General features: G+C 27.2%; 1 protein-coding gene across 1 annotated transcript; it reads left to right on the forward strand.

Annotated features, from left to right (window-relative positions):
* Positions 1 to 8123: 8123 nt before the first annotated feature.
* LOC127264450 (auxilin-like protein 1) lies at positions 8124 to 14713 on the forward strand. Its single transcript, XM_051293989.1, has 7 exons — positions 8124 to 8616; positions 9102 to 12384; positions 12454 to 12543; positions 12662 to 12727; positions 13096 to 13185; positions 13359 to 13535; positions 14395 to 14713. The coding sequence occupies exons 1-7, from the start codon at positions 8270 to 8272 to the stop codon at positions 14428 to 14430; spliced, it is 4089 nt and encodes a 1362-aa protein (XP_051149946.1). The 5' UTR covers positions 8124 to 8269; the 3' UTR covers positions 14431 to 14713.
* The last annotated feature ends 6133 nt before the right edge of the window (positions 14714 to 20846 follow it).

Here is a 20846-nt window from a genome sequence, read left to right on the forward strand (position 1 = left end):
GACAGTATGTCGAGCATGAGCAAGTTATAGGTATGATTTTTTAAAATTTTTAATTTTATAATAAACACACAGTATAAATTTATTAAAATTCACGAACCAAACACAATTCAAGACAAATGTGAAGAGAGTTATGTCAATGAAACACTTTTGAAGCAAATGTGTTTTTAAATTAGAAAAAAAAAACCTGCAAAATTGGAGAGCTACTAATTTAATAACAATTTCGGTATGCAATATGATTAAAAGAATTGATTAATAAAAAATTATTAGTGTTCTTGTATATACAATGACATTTAAATAGACAACTTCAAAACCACAAACTACTATGCCTTATGCAATAACATTACTTTGAGAAAATTATCTTGTTGCATTTCATTTGTTAGAACTATTATCATTAATGTGATTGTATAAAATCTTATTTCGAATAAAACTCTATTTAAAATCATATTATTTTTAAAAAATTAACATGTTAAAGTTTAGGGTTTGTTCATTTTGCATTTTTGATGATACGATTCTCCATAAATATCAACAAATAATACAATATATATTAATATAATATATATTTTATTTACTTACAAATTTTCATACTTAATACATAAAAAACATATCCATAACAAAGACAAAGTGAACATTGTCTACAAAAACATTTATTTTTTTTCTTAAAATTGAAATTATGATAAATGTAAAATATCTAACTATTAATATATGAAATGATGACCGACAACTAGCCAACAGTCTAATGACAATGGCCAATAAGTGATTAGTCAACATGGTGTTGATTTGATAGGATCAACATATTTCATATGGATGACTTATATATATATCTCAACATATGTTATACTATAAGATAGCATACGATGAATTATAATATAATATTTTGTATTACAATTATGTTAAAATATGTATAAATATATGATAGTCACTCCTATAACATATGTTAATTCAGTTAAATTAGTATCATGTTGACTTGACTAGATCAGCCGCTAATCCATATCATGTCAAATCAATTGAGATTTTCTCTAAACAACAATATATTTCAAAATACGATTATTCAACAATTGTACTTGAATACTGTATAAATACAAACTCTACATATATACACACCCACATGCAATATGCAATCATTGTCTACACTTGCATTTGTGTGCGATTAGAGGCGAGTAACTACTCAAGACCCCTAATTAATAAAAAACCAATATTTTAAAGAAATATTATCCATTATGATTATTAAATTTTAAAATTAAATTTTAACTTTTAGTTTATATAAATTTTTTTTATAATTATCCAATTTAATTTTAAAATTAAATTTTAAACTCTAATCATTTTTTTTTTTATCTCTTTCTTTCTAATGACACCTTACTTTGTCTTTCCAAATTTAATCTTTGTTTACTTTTTTTTACTGGCATTACACCCACCAACTCATACCAAACCCGCCTCACATTCTCTTTTATCTTTTTTATCCTCCTCAGTTCTTCTCTTTTTTCGAACTTCCAAGCATACCATCTTTTATCTTTTTTTTTACTCAAATTGATATTGTCCAGACCGTCACATTCAACATCTTGTCCAATCGATGTCAATAAGTGATATTATTTTGAAAATATATTTTAATCATGTGTTTATAAGGGCCCATAATTTATTTTCGCTCAAAGCTCCAAAAAAAAGTCTAAGACGATCCTACAGAAATGAAGCATAGAATCGAAGCTGGAGCTGGTGTCGTGACCGTTGCCTTGATATGGCTTTGGGCCTTCCAGAATGAGCCACGAGCCTTGAGCTTGGCTTGGGCCCGGTCCGAAAAAACATAATTTTCTAAAAATAAAATTGATTTGATTGAGTTGATTGCAAACAATAGATCGCAATTGAATTGGATTGTCCTAAAGTACGTGAATAGGATTGCTATTGCTTAATTAGTGAGTTAAATATTATTCATTTTATCTCACATAATTTGTCCATATTTTTTATTTTTATCTATTCCACATAACTTGTTCTTTCTTTTTTTTGGAAATATAATTATACACTTTAATCGCATTTTAATTTTTCTAAATTTTATAATCTTAATTAAACTATTTAGTTATTTTAATCTTAATTTATAATTATTTTTAATATACAATAATTATTTTTACTAATACACTTCTTAATTACTTACTAATCATACTTTACATAAATTCTCGTGTACAGTAATACGCCCAAATTACATGGGACGGATGGAGTATTTAATTACTAAGGGTGTGTTTGCTTGTGGGCTTGGGTTTTTGAATTTGGATTTTTGTATAGTAAAAAACTGAATTTGATAGTTGTTTGATGTGATATTTAGAATGTAAAATAAATTTATAGTATAAGATTAAAAAAAAAAGTAATTGATTAGTTTGATATTTTTAAAGAGAATTCTTTTTTTGAATAGTAAAAACCTTTCGAAACACTACAAAATAATACAACCTAAATTTAAATCAAAGCTTTTCAAATAAATCATAAAAAACACACTAAGGGTGTTATTGTTTGGGGATTGAATTTTAAATACACAATTTATTTATTTTTTTCACAAAAATATCAAATTAAACACCTATTTTTTATTATTTATATTATACTAAAAATTAATTTTACATTCAAAATATCATATTAACACATATTTATATCACATCATACAACTATTCAAATTTAAACTTTTTATTATTCAAATATCAAATTTAAAATTGAAACCTTCGTACAAACACCCAATATTTTTGGGGTGGGAGGGTTTATTCTCCGCGCGATCGAAAAGTAATAATATGGGAGGGCAGAATTGGAAATTCACGAGAGATAAATGGCGGCGATGATGACCAGTCGGACAGCAGTCTTACACTAGCACTGTTCAGTAGTGCAAAAAATCCTAAAATAAAACAAAATTCATAATAATAATTGCAGGCCCCACAGATAAATTGAAATTCAAACATATATGGGTCACATGAAGGAAATTGAGGTGACGTCTAAATCTACACATTTTTAAATATTCTTTTCGAAGGGTGTCTTTGTTTGGGGATTGTATTAGATTTTCACTATTCATTCTATTTTTTTCACCCAAAATATCAGATTAAATATTTATTTTTTCATTTTTTATATTATACTAAAAATCAATTTTACATTCAAAATATCACATCAACACCTATTTATATCACATTATACAACTATTTAAATTCAAAATTTTTATTATTCAGATCCCTTCAAAATCCAAACCCCCAAACAAACACACCCTTCGTTTATCAAATTATAAAAGAAATGAGCACAGTCTTCTTGAATAAAGGTTTGATCGAAAGTTTGAATATTGGGTTTATTTGAATAATAAAAATTTCGAATTAAAATAATTATATAATATAATAAAAATAATTATTGATTTAATATTTTAAATAAAAATTATTTTTTAGTTAATACTTATAAAAAATAAAAAAATAAAAATTTAATTTAATATTTTTTTAAGCTTCTTTAATAGATAATAATAATGGTACAATAAAACACACCCAAAATATATTGACTCTAGATTCGATTCTAAAGATTGGTAATTATGCATATTTTTTAAAATTATGATATTATTTATAATAATACTCTATTTATTTTTGCATATTGATCTTTGAATATTAATTATTATATCAAAATATATTATAAATCAAGGGAAAATAATAAAAATATTTCTACTAGTGTTTTATAATACTAATATAATGATATTTGTACAAAAAATTATATATATATATAAAGATATTTTTAATGTTAAATACAATGATGCAAATAGTTAATGAATACATTGTTATTAGACAGATGAATTTTTTTTTTTAAAAAAAATATATATATATATATAATCCACCAACAATTATATTTTAAATAAAACATCTCGGATACTCAATTTTTTGAATTATTAATTTATTTAAAAAAAGAAAAAAAAACTTCAAAATTTCATAAAGTTAAACTTGTATCCAAGTCGAACTGAGTTGGATCATAATCAATTAATATGGGTGTGTTTGGATACCTATTTAAATCACATTTGGTATTACATTTTCAATTTCTATTGTTCTTCTTTTCTTTTCTTTTTTTTAATTACAGTAGGGGATAGTTATGGTGATAATTTTTCACATCTAACGCACGTTATATATATAAATAACACACATTAGTAATACACACAATACGTATAATAAAGGTATGTATTTTTTCTTAATAATAACAAGTGTGATGTAAAAAATATATCATGTGCTAAAATCAACTGTTGTGTGTGCTGTACGGGACTTTAGCATGTACTGTTAATTCATGTGTTGTATTTGTATTATATTAACATATATAATGTGTTGTCTGTAGTGATATTGTGTGTTGTCTGTAATAATATTGTATCTTGTTGAGACTACAACATGTATATTTTGTTCATGTGTTGTATTTGTATTATATTAAAATATACACTGTGTTGTTTGTAGTAATATTATGTGTTATCTAATAGCACACGATGTGTTATTCAGCACAATGCTGAAATTCAGCATTGTAATCGTCGTCTTTACGGTAACATATGAAATTAATCTATGGCTTTGCTCTTTTTGTTTTTTTTCTTTCTCGCACATTTTCTTAAAAAAATTAATATACTACATATATTCATTATTTTTATATATTTTTTTACAATTCTCTACCTCATATAAAAACTTTATTTTCCAACAATCTCACAAAACACACTATATTTATCTCACTATTTTAATTCATCTAATTAATATATGTATATATTTTTAATAATTGTATATTTCATATTCCTTCCGTCTCATATACCGTGTCTCATACATTGTAGACACGATATTTTAGGAATGGTGTAATTAGTAGATAACTAAGAATGTATTAGTGAAAATAATTATCCTATAATATAAATAATTATAAATTAAGATTAAGATAACTAATTAGTTTAATTAAAATAAAAAAAATAAATTAAAAAGTTTAAAATGAGATTAAAGTGTGTAATTTATTTTCCAAATAAGGAAAGTGACGTGGAATGTGGAACGGACAGAAGTGGCAACGTGGACATATTATGTTGGACGGAGGAAATATAATTTTAAAAATTTCTTATAATTTCCATATTATTACAAAATATTATCATTATTATTTAATTTATTTATTTTTTATAGGTAAATTTTAACTATTCATATATATTACTATGTACAAATCATCACATGTAATATATAAAAATAATATACATTTTTATTATACACAATACATATTGTTTGTAATAAAGATATATATTATTTATTCATAGTTACAAATATATTGTATAAGAGTATATCGCATTCTAAAATTAACTGTAATATATTATATAAGTAAATAATATATATTTTTACTTGTATTTATATTATATTAAAAGACATCTTATTATTATTGCTCAATTGACAATTAATTTACAATTAAAAGCGGGGCAAGTCAACTCTCACATAGTTTGCATATATTTTGCATACATATGAATTTATATTTTCTTCTCTCCTAATTTCAAATGAAAATGAAAATGATGTCATGTATGATTTGTCATAAAAATACATTTTATGAGATCGCTTGGAGAATTTCTCCAAAATTTTACTATTCATTCAAATTTTTTTCTTCAAAAATATCAAATCAAATATTTAATTTTATTTTTTTATATTATACTAAAAATTAATTTTACATTCAAAACATCACATCGAACACTTATTTATATCACATCGTATAACTATTACAATTCAAAAGTTTTACCGTATATTCAAATCTCAATTCAAAATCCAAACCCTCGAAATCCAAACCCTTAAAATATTATTTAAGTTTGTTTGCCCAATTTTTTCTCCAATACAAGTTCCAATATATATATATATATATATTAATATTATTTTCTTACAAAAAATACGCTCGTCCTATGTAATATGGGTGTATTACTGTAGACACGAGAATTTAGGTAAAGTATAATTAATAAGTAATTAAGAAGTGTATTAGTAAAAATAATTATAGATTAATATTAAGATAAGTAAATAGTTTAATTAAAATTAAAAAAATTATAAAATTTAAAATTTAAAATTTAAAATTTTAAAATGCGATTAAAATACATAATTATATTTCTAAAAATAGAAAGGACAAATCATGTGAAACTGACGAAAATAGAAATAAGGACAAATTATATGGGATTGAGAGAGTAATATTTAACATCAAATTTTATCTTTTATATTACTACATAATCTTTTATATCTCACATAAAATAATTGTTTAAATCAAAACACTAAACAAACAAACAAACCTGACTCAACAATCCATTTCAAATTGAAATCAAACAATATTTTGAAATAATTTTGGATTCGATTGTAACTTTTGAGATGTTAATAATTATGGATTATACCTATTTACAATTAAACAATATTACAAAAAATATCATTAAAAAAATAAATGAATTTAATGATAAGTAGTTTTATTTTATTTTTTTATTATACTACTACCTACAAAATTTTAATTCTACTAAAATTCATATAAAAAACAAATAATTATATTTGTGTTGAACGAAAAGAATATACACCATCTGTCTCATATCAAGTGGATCCATTTGATGTTTTCTGTAAGAAATTTTGATATTTTTGTTATTTGAGGTTTTGTGTAAGAAAGTTTGACATTTTTGTCATTTGAGGTTGTGTAAGAAAGTTTGACATTTTTGCCATTTGAGATTTTGTGTAAGAAATTTTGACATTTTTGCCATTTGAGTTTTTGTATAAAGTAACTGTATTTGTAATTGTAATTTAAGTAAAAGTTAAAAGTATTTTGGTATTAGTATAAGATTACTTTTTCTAAAATAAGAAAGAGATAACGAGACAAATGAAATTGATAAAAATAATACTTTGAATTGAGAATGAGACAATAATATTTTAGTGTGTAAGGATTTTGTATATTTTTGTCATATAACTTTATATAAAGTAATTATACATATAATATTTGTAATTTAAATAAAAATTAAAAATATTTTGATACCGTATAATTATTTTTTAAGAAAATAAAATAAAAAATAAACAATTTGAGGTAGAACAACCCAAAATAGTAACAAAAAAATATTTTGAATTGCAGAGTAAGTATATTATAATCTAAATATATTAATTAAATACCATCTTATTTCAACAATGTACATTATAAAATATTACGGTAATAGTAGTTTATTTATTTACTTTTATTTTTAAAATAATATTACCATTATTTAATTCTTATAATTATTAATAAAATTATATTATTTTTTATAATAAATATTATGTAAGGATATTAATTGAATCAAAATTTAAATAAAAAGCTCAAAATTTAAATCAAAACTATTTATTTTTTATTTTTATAATCTTACGAAATACTTCCTCTATCCCGGACAGAGTATCTCATCTATCTTAGATATGAGAATTTAGAAACGTATAATTATTAAATAATTAAAAATATATCAGTAAAAATAATTATTATTTAATAAAAATAATTTAAATTAAGATTAAAATAACAAATTAATATAATTAAAATAAAAAAGTATAAATTTAAAATTTAAAAGGGGATTAAAATGTATAATATATACTCCTTCTGTCCTAGTCCTAAAACTATAGTCTGGATTGTATTTGGCACAAGATTGAAAGAATATTAATATTATATTGGTAATGAGTAAAAAATACCGGTAAAAGAATTTTTTTGCCTTTGTAAGTGTATCAGTGTAAAAAGTAGTGGTAATTGTGTAATAATAATTAAAGAGTAAGAATAATTTTACAGTGATATGATTATTTATGAAAATAAGACTATTGTTTTATGACGAACAAAAATAATAAATAAAATTATTATATTAAAATGAAGAGAGTATTTTTCTTAAAAAAAATGATAAAATAAGTGAAAGACGAAAATGAAAAGATGAAAACATAAATGAGATAAGTGAGACGAGAGAAAGAGTATTTTACAAATAATTCAAAATTTTTACACAAACAAAACTGACCTGGCAAAATATTCAAAATTTTTACACAAACAAAACTGACCTGGCAAAATATTATTGGTTCCGGTTCATTAGACCGCATAAATGAATCTCAAGCAGATGGGCCCCACGCTCCTTACCCGGTAATTGTTAAACATTTATTATTATTATTATTTTATTATTAAATAATTATTGTCCCTCCCTCGTTCTGTCTGCTTCTGCAGAGCGCTTTCTCTGCAGACAAGAGACCTCATCGAAGAAGAGGAACAAGAGAAGAAGATCGAACCATTAATTTACTAGGAAAACCCTAGCTACCTCCCCAACTCCGGCGCCATTTCTGCTGCCCCCCTTTCCATGGAGTCTCTGTCGCGCCAGCGCCACGGGAGGAAGCATTCCTCCGCCGGAAACGCCCTTTCTTCCGCTTCCTCTCCGTCACTCTCCATGAATGATCCCTACGAAGATGTGTCGTTGTCCAATGGAGGGAAGAGTAAGTTCGCCTTTCATGAGTACGCCGAGATTTTCTCTGCCTCCTCGTCCATTCCGGTGCTGGATCTTTCGAGCCTGGATGAGCGGGTCGGTTCGAGAGAGGTCCAGAGCTCCAGGCTCGATTATTCCAACATTTTCGGCGGAGTGAGGAACGATGAAGTCGCTGTGCCTTACGAGGAGTTGCTCACTGGTGCTGCGAAGAAAATCAAAATGCAGTGAGTTTTTTTTTTTTTTTTTTTTTTTCTACTCCTAATTTGCTTGCATAGAAATTTATTTTTCATCTAGTTTTTTGAGATTTAGTAAGTTTTAGTGGAGAATTTGGGAATTTATGGATGAAACTGTTCGAAGAATTCAGTTGCGCATTGCTCTTACTGCTTGGCGCTGCTGTCAATTTGTATGTTTAGGTCCTGTGTTTTCAACAACAGTCAACAAACTATTGTTTAATCCTGATGTTGACGTTGTGCTCTTAGAGAATCGACTTATTTTGTTTCTACTATACAACACCTGGTTTTGCACCTTTTCTTAAAATTTGTTTGGGGCAAGAAATGATTATTGTTTGTATGGCTGCATTCTGTCATCTGACAGATCTAAGGTGAGGTTATACTTATTTTAGAGTACCTACTTCTCTTCTAGATTATGCAATCTTCTATATCAGAAGTATACATTGCTATATAATTTTCTAAAATGATTTCTGTTATAGGGTTCCATCCAAACCGTGTCCAGAATCAGGTTCCTTTCGCCCTTCAGGAAAGACAAAAAGGTCTTCTGGCGAGGCAATTGATCAATCCAGTGATGGTTTTAAGCAGCAACTTAACATGTCATTCAACAAGGTCAGTCCAAGAGAGAGCGATGAACCAAATGGGAAAACACATGTAGCACAATTCAATGATGTTCCTGGTTTCACTTGCTTTGTGGATGGAACACCTCAGCCAGAGAAGAAAGAAGTGCAAGGGCCTGTATCTCCTCTGAAACGTGAAGTTAGTCGCACCTGGAGTTTCAGTGTTGGTGCTGGTGATGGATTAACTTGCGAGAAACCACACATACTTGATAAGTCAGGCAATGTAAATGAAATCAACCTCAAGTCATGCAATGCAGAGGTGCTGTCACCTTCAAGTCATCCATGCAATCCTTTTGGTGAAAGTGATCCGAAGGGATCAAGATTTCAAGGTTTTGATTCTAGAGATGGTTCTAAAAGCAATGCTGGTGGATATTCACTGCCTATGATTGATGAGGAGCTAGATGAAACTTCAGTTGCTGCTGTTTCTGCGGCTGCCCTGAAGAAAGCTGTAGAGCAGGCTCAGGAAAGTATAAGAATTGCAAGAATGATAATGGAAAGGAAAAAGGAGAATCTACAAGGTGCTTCTAAGCCTAGGTTGAAAGGTCATTTGAAAGTCAAGGACAAGAATAAAAATGGGATTGAGAATGAGGTTGATGCATCAATCGAAAAAAATACATTGGAAACATTTGAAGGATTAGACAACTCCACTATAGTAACTGGGATTAATGGAAAGTTTATTCCATCCTTCAAGGACACTGGGAAATTTCTTGATACTGGAAAGGCTGAAGTGGAAAGGGTAAGTGCAAAAGTTGAAGAAGCAAAAGAACTAGGAGCATCTTCAGAGATGGGTAAGACATTTTCTACGTTGTGCGATCAGAGTGGAACATTTTGTAATGCTGAAAAGTTTGCATTGGAGACAGTTGAGACAGCTGGAGCATGTCGAGGGGAAAACAATATTGTTGGATTAGCTGCCAATGGGGAAAGTAGAGTAGAAGCATTGGAAACTGAGAAAGTAGACAACCATGATAAAGTAATGTGCTCCACTGATAAACGGCGGTCTCACCTTGAGGATGTGGAGAATGCTACAGGAAAGTTTGAGCAGCTAGCCATTCATCAATCAGAAGGGGGTGAAGCTGTTACTGAACTGACCGCAAGACCTTTGAGTCCTTCAAAAAGTGTACAAGAAACAGGGAAGACTGCAGAGGATTCCTTGCTACAACTTAAGGGAACTGTAGACGATATAACAAGAGCTGAAGATATAATTGACTCATCAGGAGTTCTTGATTCTTCTCAAAGCATGCAACATCGGGAGAAGAATGAGCTTGAAACATCTGAAAGTTTGTGTATTGTGCAAGAGGAAGGACTAACAGAGGAGAGAGATGATTTGGTTGATAGTAAAGCGGAGCATGAAAAGAAAGTTTTAGGTCACAAGGAAATGATTTTTGGAAAACACTTGACAGCGCAATCTGTGTTTAATAATTTGCTGAAGGGATTCCGTAGCATGGCTGAGGAAAACATGCTGAGGCTGGAAGACATGGAGAGTAATTCTGAAACTTGCCCTGAGTTGAAGGGAAATGAGCAACACGGGAAAACAAATATTGAAGAAGAGTGGTTGGGGAGTGAGCAGCAAGATGGAAGAATTGTAAATGTCGATCATGAGCCAGAAATAAAAGGCAAGATATGGAACTCTGAACATGATCTAGATGGAAGGAAATCTCCCAGAGACTGTGAGCAGTCTGAAACTGTTGATAAACAAGTGGAGCCTTCTAAATCGGAAGTGGCTGAGACCATTCAAGTGCAAGTAAATAATTTTGCTGAAGTTGTCTGCGATGCAGAAAGAAAAATTGACGACATTCATGGAGAACCAGGACAAAGTGAAGATCTTGAGGATAAATTTAATCTTACGGGTACTGCTGAAAACGATATTGGTGAAGCTGTTAGTACCTGTGATATTGATTTTGGTCCCACAAGTTGTGACAATCGTAGTAATGATAGTAGTGACATCACTGGTGATGTTCAAGAACCTTGTGATGTCGATTCAAATGATAAAGTAAAAGAATGTTGCGTAGCAGTTAGAGATTGCAAGGAGAGTGTGAGCTCGATCAGAGTAACTAATGCATTGTCATCAGATGAGGACAGCAAGACAGGAAACTTATTTCACCGGGAGGCTCATGAAGTGCCCGGAACAGATAGCTTGCGTAGATGTGCATCTGAAGAGAACTTCATTGGAAGCAAATTAAGCACTGCCTTTGAAGGATTCTCTTCGGATAGCAGCACTGAAAATTCGGATTTAATTTATGCAGATCACGTAGGAAAACTGCCCAGACCTTCAGACATGTTCACAGTGGCTTCAAAGGTTAAGAATGGTAGTCAAGAGGCCGAGTTTGATGACACAATTAGAAAGCCAGGATTGGAACAAAGCTCAGATAGCACCAACCAAAATATACCTACATCCATTCTTGAAGGCACAAACGAGGCATCGGCTCCTGAAAATCAAGAATTTGCAGAAAATGCTGATGAAAATACCTCAAAGAAGGAAGTTAAACACAGCTTTGATATAATTTCTGATGGAAGAGAAAATGTGGAGGAACAAAGGCAGCACCTGTATTCGAAATGGAAAATTGAAGATGCATATTCTCCACCTATTGTTGAATCCGAAGAAATTGAAATGGAAGCCAAAAGAGAGGTTGAAAAAGATCAAGATGTGGAAAAGGAGAGTCACAGTGAATGTTCCACCACACGGCAAAAAGATACCAGAGCAACATGGCAGAAGGTCGAGGAAAATGATCGCCAACAAAGAATTGAAGCCATCAAGAAGGGAAGAGAGAGGGAAAAGGATAGAAAAGCTGTTGAAAGAGCAATACGAGAAGCCCGCGAAAGAGCATTTGCTGAAGCCCGGGAAAAGGCAGAAAGAGCAGCAGCTGAGGCCAGGCAAAGAGCTATGGCAGAGGCACAGGAAAAGCTCGAGAAGCCATCCATCCTGTCTAAACAATCTTCTGATAAGCTGTCCACCACTGAAGCCAAAATCAGGGCCGAGCGTGCTGCTGTAGAACGAGCAACTGCAGAGGCTCGTGAACGTGCACTAGAGAAAGTAAGGTCTCAGAAAACTTACACAGAGGCAAGAACACAGGCTGAGAGATATTCTACCGAAAGGCTTTCCAGCTCTTCCCGGGATAAAGGACTGAAGCACAGTTTTTCATCTTCAGTGAGTATCAACTGTCCATTTTTCTAGTGATTTTTGTGCCGGAATAATGATCTAACGACTTGCATGTAGGATCTGGAGAAATTTTATGAAACTACAAGCGAATCTGCTCAAAGGCGTAAAGCAAGGTTAGAAAGACACCAGAGGATAATGGAGCGAGCGGTAATGACAAAATAGCTTTCGTATATCTTCCACACACATTTTCATAGTATGTTTGAAAATAGCTCGAGCTTGAGCTGGAATGTAATTTATCTTTTCCGATTTCCTTCAATACTGTCAGGCAAAGGCCCTTGCAGAGAAGAATAAGCGAGACCTCCTTGCCCAGAAAGAGCAGGCAGAGAAGAATGTAAGATTTCCACTTAATCGAAAATTTTAACAATATACTGATATTATATGATAATACTCCCTCCGTCCCATGTAATATGGGTGTATTACTGTAGACATGAGAATTTAGGTAAAGTATAATCAGTTAGTTATCAAGAAGTATATTAGTAAAAATAATTATAGATTAAGATTAAAATAAGTAAATAGTTTAATTAAAATTAAGAAGATTATAAAATTTAAAATTTAAAATGCGATTAAAGTACATAATTATATTTCCAAAAATAGAAAGGACAAGTTATGGAACGGACGAAAATAGAAAATAGAGACAAATTATGTGGGACGGAGGGAGAAATATCTTTCTGTCTGACGAATGCCATTGTTTAATCACAGCGACTAGCTGAAACTCTCGATGCTGAAATCAAGAGATGGGCAACAGGAAAGGAGGGAAACTTGCGCGCTCTACTCTCGACTTTGCAATACGTATGCTTAGCTCCTTTGCTTATCTGTCTATGATCTAAACATTTTTGTGTTCGCCGTGCACTAGTTTTCAATCTGCTTAGCACTTGGCTTAAATTTCAATGAGTCTAATACGAGCCAAGAAAAGGTGTAGTATCCAATGAAACTCATGTGTTACGACTCCTTTTCATTTTCAGATTCTTGGGCCAGACAGCGGCTGGCAGCCTACTTCCCTAACAGAGATCATAACAACTGCTGCAGTTAAAAAAGCTTACAGGAAGGCGACTCTTTGTGTTCACCCCGACAAGTTGCAGCAAAGAGGAGCTACCATTCAGCAAAAATACATATGTGAAAAGGTTTTTGATCTTCTCAAGGTATGTCGGCTATTACCCTCGAAACAAAAGCTTTATTACATAGGATTCTTAAGGCAGTTTCTGTTAATTATTTGACTTGATAAACAACTAGGGCGCGCATCTATTGGCTATAGGAAGCACCTAACAAAACAAGCTGCCAATCATAAACCATATACAGCAGTTTGGCTACTGTTAGAAAGCTAAACCAATATATTTAGCTTGGTTTTTATAGCTCCTCAAATATAACTTGACAGTACATAGTTTAAGTTAATACTACCTCCGTCCGTCTCTAAAGGTCTAATTAATTTTTTGCGTATTACAATTTATTATATCAAAACGTAGTACAAATTAAAAAAAATTGCAAAAGTATTTCTATTAGTATATTATAATACTAATAGAAGGACATTTGTAAAAAAAAAAATTATACAATTATAAGGATATTTTTAATGTTAAGTATAATGACGCAAAAGTTAACTGTGATCTCTAGAGGCAGACGGAGGAAGTATAATATAAGTACAACATATTAACTGACAACATATGATAATAAACCACACAGTACATGTCAACATTAATCTCAACACATTGTATAAATGCAATGTATTGAGTGACGGGACATGTTACATGTTAGCACAACACTTTAAGTTAACGTAATATAAATACAACGTATTAAATAAATAATAAGTCTACATAACACTTATTTTTCAATGGCAATCATGTGTGGTGTATCATTACAATGCGCTGATTGAGGCTAATCAACATGTTAAATAGTCCCCGCTATTGCCGTAACCGGTCCCATTGCTGTTTATAGATATTTTGTATATGCATCATTTCTTGATTGGCAATGCATATGAATCGAACTCTGATGATTTATCAACTTCAGGCTGCATGGAACCGATTCAACTCAGAGGAAAACTGAATAGCAGCGGTACGCCAAGTAATGCCGGTCCGTCGACAACGGCTGTTTTCGGAGGTACATCTTTTATTTAATTTAACCTTATCCTCCTTGTGTTGGTAAGAAAATTACTACATTTGCTGTTACCTAAAGGATGCTTGCATGGAAATAATTTATCCAATGGTGCCTTGTAATTTGACCAAAAAAAAAAAAAAGAGAAGAAACTGTGGGATATATTCAGGTCCAGTGTTAGTCAAATAGCTATTATTCTTTAGGTTTTAAGATATATATAAAATTTGCAATTTTTGTCATGCATAGGGTCCCTAGAATATTAAGGGTATGTTTTTTAAGCAAAAGTTTTTCAAATTTTACTATTTGGATTATGTTTCTCGAAAAGAATATATTTTTCTTTCTTACTAAATATTCTATCAAATATTATTTTCTTACTAAATTCAAATCAATTTTTTTTTTTTCAAAGTAAACACACCATAAGGATTATAGAACATAATATTTTCTATTTAAAAAACAAAATATATTCTTCTACAGTCATAAGGATAGAATTGCAACGTAGGATTTCTGCTATTTCACAGTAACTGTGAAAATGTTTGAAAATTATTGCATAACGTTACAAGTTTAGCAAACATTACAAATAAGATACTCTCCGCAGGCTCGTTCTTTGACCTTTATTAGGCCGGGGCAAAATTAGAATATTGGGCCCTTAAATATATTTTTTATATAATAATAATAATAATAACATAATATATATATTTTAATATAAATGTATTAATAAAATATTTTTTTATATATTAAAGATCAAAATATAAATATAAAATTAATGTGACATATTTAGTATAACAGAAAAAATTTAAAAAAAAAATATTTGATTTAATATTTTTTATAAAATATTTTTATAAACAGTCAAAAGTCTTTAAAAGAAAATTTTTAAACAAAAATATTTATTAAGGGTTTGTTTCTTTTGATTAGTTTAGGGAAAAACTTGGTTTGAATTTGATATTAAAATAATGTTTGATGAAATATTTGTGAGAGAGAAACGCATAGTCTTAATAGTAAAAATTAGAAAGTTTAGATTAAATAAACAAATTCAATGTTTATATAATACACAAATTTTTAAAACTACTAAAAAATATAATAAAATATACAAATTTAAATATATAAATATATAAATAAAAATAATAAGAACACAAAAATATTACTCTATCATATCTTTTTAATTTTACATAATTCACAAAAAATATAAAATCATACCATTAAATAAACACACTAAAACATACAAAAAAATAATTTAAAAAATTATTTATTTAAAAAATAATTATAAAATAAATTTTTTACTTAAATTTTATTTTATACCTTCTAAAAAAATAATAATAATAATAATATATATTAATATATAGAATATATATATATTATTGGGGCCCCTTATGGGCTTCTAGAGGTAATGGGCCCTGGCAAGGGCCCCTATGGCCCTGGCCCAGGGCCGGGCCTGTCCCTCCGTCCCACATATTTTGGGCTTATTACTATAAATACGAATTTAGATAAAATATAATTAGTAGATAATTAAGAAGTGTATCAGTAAAAATAATTATTATTTAGTAAAAATAATTATAGATTATGATTAAAATAACTAAATAGTTTAATTAAAATTATAAAATTATAAAATTTAAAATTAAAATGTGATTAAAATGCATAATTATATTTACAAAAATAGAAATGACAACTTCAACCCATATTCTGTTTTTCACTTTAAAATAAATATTTCATACGTAAATATTAATTTATTTCAAATAGGCTAAATTATAGTAATATTTTTTGTATTTTAATAAAAATACATAAAACTAATATTTTATTTTTTTGCGTAAAATTTTTTGTATTAAAATAAACTTGGCACAAAATATTATTTTCATTTGAAATTGATGTTTATCATAAATACAGTCTTATGCTTAGTTTTACATTAATAAATTAAATGAAATATTAATATTTATTTCCAATATTAATATTAAAAAAATAGAAGTATTTATATGTTGTATTGCCTTTATTAATATTAACATAATTTATGTAAAATATATCTTATATTGTATTGTCTTTTACTATATTATTATTTTATGCGTATGTTGTCAGTTATATATATTGTATTTATATTATATTAATATAATCAATGTATTATTTATTTTTCTATATCCTAAATTTTATGTATTAGTACATATTTTAGAGATAAATTGGGAAAAATTGCAAAAAATAAATTTCTCCACATATATTTATTATTAACTTTGTCTTTTATTTATTTTGATGATAAAATATATTTTACATATTTGTAAAAGTCGTTATTTTTATGGTTTAGTCGCCTGTGGAATGGTCATTATATGAATATGAACATTACGCGCGATCAAAAGACAAAAATTATAATTTTTGCAAACGTGTAGATATTTTTGCTAGCGAGATAATAAAGGAAATAAATGATATATTACCTTTATACTTTCCGATTATCTTTAATAAGAAAATATAATTATTACCTAATTATTACTATTTTAAATGACCGATTACCTTTTAAAAAAAGAAGTAATTAAATATTATTTAAAATTTTAAATTTTAAATTTAATAGAAATTATCTATAAATATATGTTGATTTATTTTGAATAATTTCAATTTTAAAAAAAAGTAAACTATATGCTTCAATATAGTATTAAAATTTATATAGATTAATTTGTAAAAATTTAAATATAATACTATATAAAAAATATTATTAAAAAATAAAAAAATATAGAAATATGTATAAATAAATAAATAATTTATATATATTACTTCATCTGTAATCCAAATCTATTCTCACTTTTTTTTTCTTTTTTTTTTGTTATCCAAATTTATTCTCGTTTCATTTTTTAGCAAAAAAAATACCATTTTTCTTTACCAAAAAAAGTAAAAATTTTTATTTTTACATATTTTTCTTAAAACTCGTGTCCGGTCAAATGAACACACAATTAGATGACGGAGAGAATAATATATAATAAAAATGGATAAAAATAAATAAATTATTATAAATTTTATAGTAAAGATAATGTGTTGAAAATGATTAATAATTGGTATTAAATAAAGTAAATTGAATATTGAAATAAATGTAATTTGAATATTAAAATAGATATGACTTGAACGAGAGAGATAAAAGACATAATAAACTAATGACTTAGAACAGATGCTCTAAGAACCCTATACTAAAAAAAAAAAAAAAAAAAAAAGAGAACCTATACTATTGACATGTCATATTTTTTTATTTTTTAAATTTTTTTAAACGGAAGAGAACCGTTCTCTCTCAAGAAAATTATATAATTTTTTTTATTTTATTATTTGATATAAATATTATTATTATTATTGAAAAATTAATACTCCCTCCGTTCCGAAACTATATTCTTGGTTGTATTGGGCACGTGATTTAAAGAATATTGATATTATATATATAATGGGTAAAAAATATAGGTAAAAGATATTTTTGCCCTTGCGAGTGTACTAGTGTAAAAGGTAATGACAACTGTATAATAATAATGAAAGAGTAAGGGTTATTATATAGTGATATGATTATTTATGGAAATAAGACTATTGTTTTTGAACGGACAAAAATAGTAAACATGACTATTGTATTGAAACGGAGAGAGTAATATTTACTAAAAATATATACATAAAAAAACATATTAATTAAGAAAATTAAATATCACATTTTTTAAAACTAAACATAAAATATTATATATTTAAAAGTAATATAAAATAATTATTATACAGTAAGATTTATATTAAATAAAAATAATAAATTTTTTGAAGTGGAAGATTAAAAATTATAAGAACTTTATTTTGAGTTCTACAAGGTAAGAGTTGAATAAATTTTAGATGAGTTCTTAAGTTGATAGGACATGATCTATTTGAGAGAAAACATAAGAACGGTTCTTACAATTTTTGCATTGCACATGGTCTAATGATTTGTTAATAATTACTCCCTCTGTCCCATGTAATATATGTGTCTATTCGACACGGAAATTTAGGTAAAGTATAATTAGTAAGTAATTAAGAAATGTACAAGTAAAAATAATTATTATTTAGTAAAAATAATTATAGATTAAGATTAAGATTAAGATAAAGTAAATAGTTTAATTAAAGTTAAGAAAATTATAAAATTTAAAATTTAAAATGTGATAAAAGTGCATAATTATATTTTCAAAAATAAAAAGGACAAGTTATGTGGGACGAACGAAAATAGAAAATAGGGACAAATTATGTGGAACGGAGGGAGTATAAATTAAAATTTCAGGATTATACATTATAAAAATATATATCTTTTAATTATATATAATATTAGTAATTATATATATATATCTTGTTCTCTTTAGATTTTTTCATTTGATACATAAGTTTGTCATCTAATTTATTTTTAGGTGATATGATTTTTTATAAATATTAAAAAAAATATACAATATATACTCTTTTCGCCTGAAAAAATTTAATAATTTAATATAAAATATTATTTTTTATATTACTAATACGATTATTCATATCTAATGTTAGCATACATTTATAAAAAAAAATATAATTTGAACCCACAGTTTTTAATTATACTCTTCGTTCCATTTGAAGGGTGACATTTGCTTTTTGCACGTAAATTTTTGAATATTAGTATTATATTGGATTGTAGTAAAAAAAGACAAAAATATTCCTATTAGTATGGTGTAATATAAAAGTAATGACATTTGTGTAATATAATGTAAGTTGAAAGAGTATTTATTATGTTAGATAGGTAGTACAATTACTAAATTATGAAATGATAACCTTTTTTTGGGACAGACGAAAATAAAAAATAATAATATTTAAATGGACGGAGGGAGTATCACATTTAACTTTCATGTTTTATACAAAAGTATTACATTGAATAATTGTTTTTACTTTTGAAATATTTGTTTACTTTATCTATTTTCACTCATTTAGTACTTTTATGATTTATTTTTTAATTCACTACACTAATTTTCAATAAAAACACATACATTTACATTTTTTGTTTGAGTTTATTTATTTTTTTTATAAATATTAAAATGAATAATTGTTTCACTTAATAATAATAATAACCCAAACATATAAAATATAAACGGAAAATAATTTGCTATTAAGATCCAAATTTAAAATAATACTCTCTCTCCCCCACATAATTTATCCCTATTTTCTATTTTAGTCCGTCCCCATAACTTGTTATTTTTATTTATGGAAATATAATTATGCATTTTAATCGCATTTTAAATTTTAAATTTTATAATTTTCTTAATTTTAATTAAACTATTTACTTATCTTAATCTTAATCTATAATTATTTTTACTAATATACTTCTTAATTATTTACTAATTATACTTTATCTAAATTATCGTATCTACCGTAATAGTCCCATATTTTCTGAGACGGAAGGAGTATATATACATGTCATTTATTTGCTTTCCTGTATGAAGGTCAACAAAATTTCAAACGACCTAACAAATTCTATTTATTATTTATTTATTTATTATATTTTAATACGTGAGCGTTGAATGCGACCTTTTAACAGTCCTCAAATATATGATGCACTCTGATGTTCAAAAGCCAGACAATTCTTTTGTTTTTTCTTTTTTTTTTTTAAAAAAAATTATTTAGCTCGATATTTTTTATTTTCCACATTGTTTTATTTATTCATCTCAGATTTTTTAATTTATATTTATTTTCATATTACTATATATGTATTAATTTTTAAAAAAATTACTCCGTATATAACATATTAATATTATTTTTTAAATAATAAAAATATATGCAATAATATTGATATCATTTTATAGAATATAAAATTATATAAATTATAAAAATTTTACAAAATAAAATTAACATATAACAAATTTTAAAATAAATTATCAAAAATAATATTTATACACATCTATAATATATACTTCCACCGTCCCAAAAGTATAATTTTTTTGTATTGGGCACGAGATTTAAGAAATATTGATATTATATTGGTAGTTGGTAAAAAGTAATGATAAATAACTTTTTTTGCCTTTGTGAGTATATTAGTGTAAAATGTAGTGACAATTGTGTAATAATAATGAAAAGTAGGGATAATTTTATGGTGGTATGGTTATTTATGGAAATAAGACCATTGTTTAGGGACGGACAAAAATGGTAAATAAGACTATTGTATGGAGACGGAGGAGGTATTTTATATTTATATCATATGTTCCAATTAAAATGAGTCGTGAAAAATATCTCCATTTTTTATGTCATTGTAGGAATTGTACAAACAAATACTTCATCTTATGTGTAAGAATATTTTTTTTTTGATTACACTACAACAAAATATCATTTTTGTAACGAGATTTTTTCGTCTTTAAATTCATTTTTTCCATTACTAATGATATTAGAGATGGAAGTAA

This window comes from Andrographis paniculata, unplaced genomic scaffold, assembly GCF_009805555.1.
Source record: "Andrographis paniculata isolate CXL003 unplaced genomic scaffold, ASM980555v1 Contig70END, whole genome shotgun sequence".
Lineage (NCBI taxonomy): Eukaryota > Viridiplantae > Streptophyta > Magnoliopsida > Lamiales > Acanthaceae > Andrographis > Andrographis paniculata.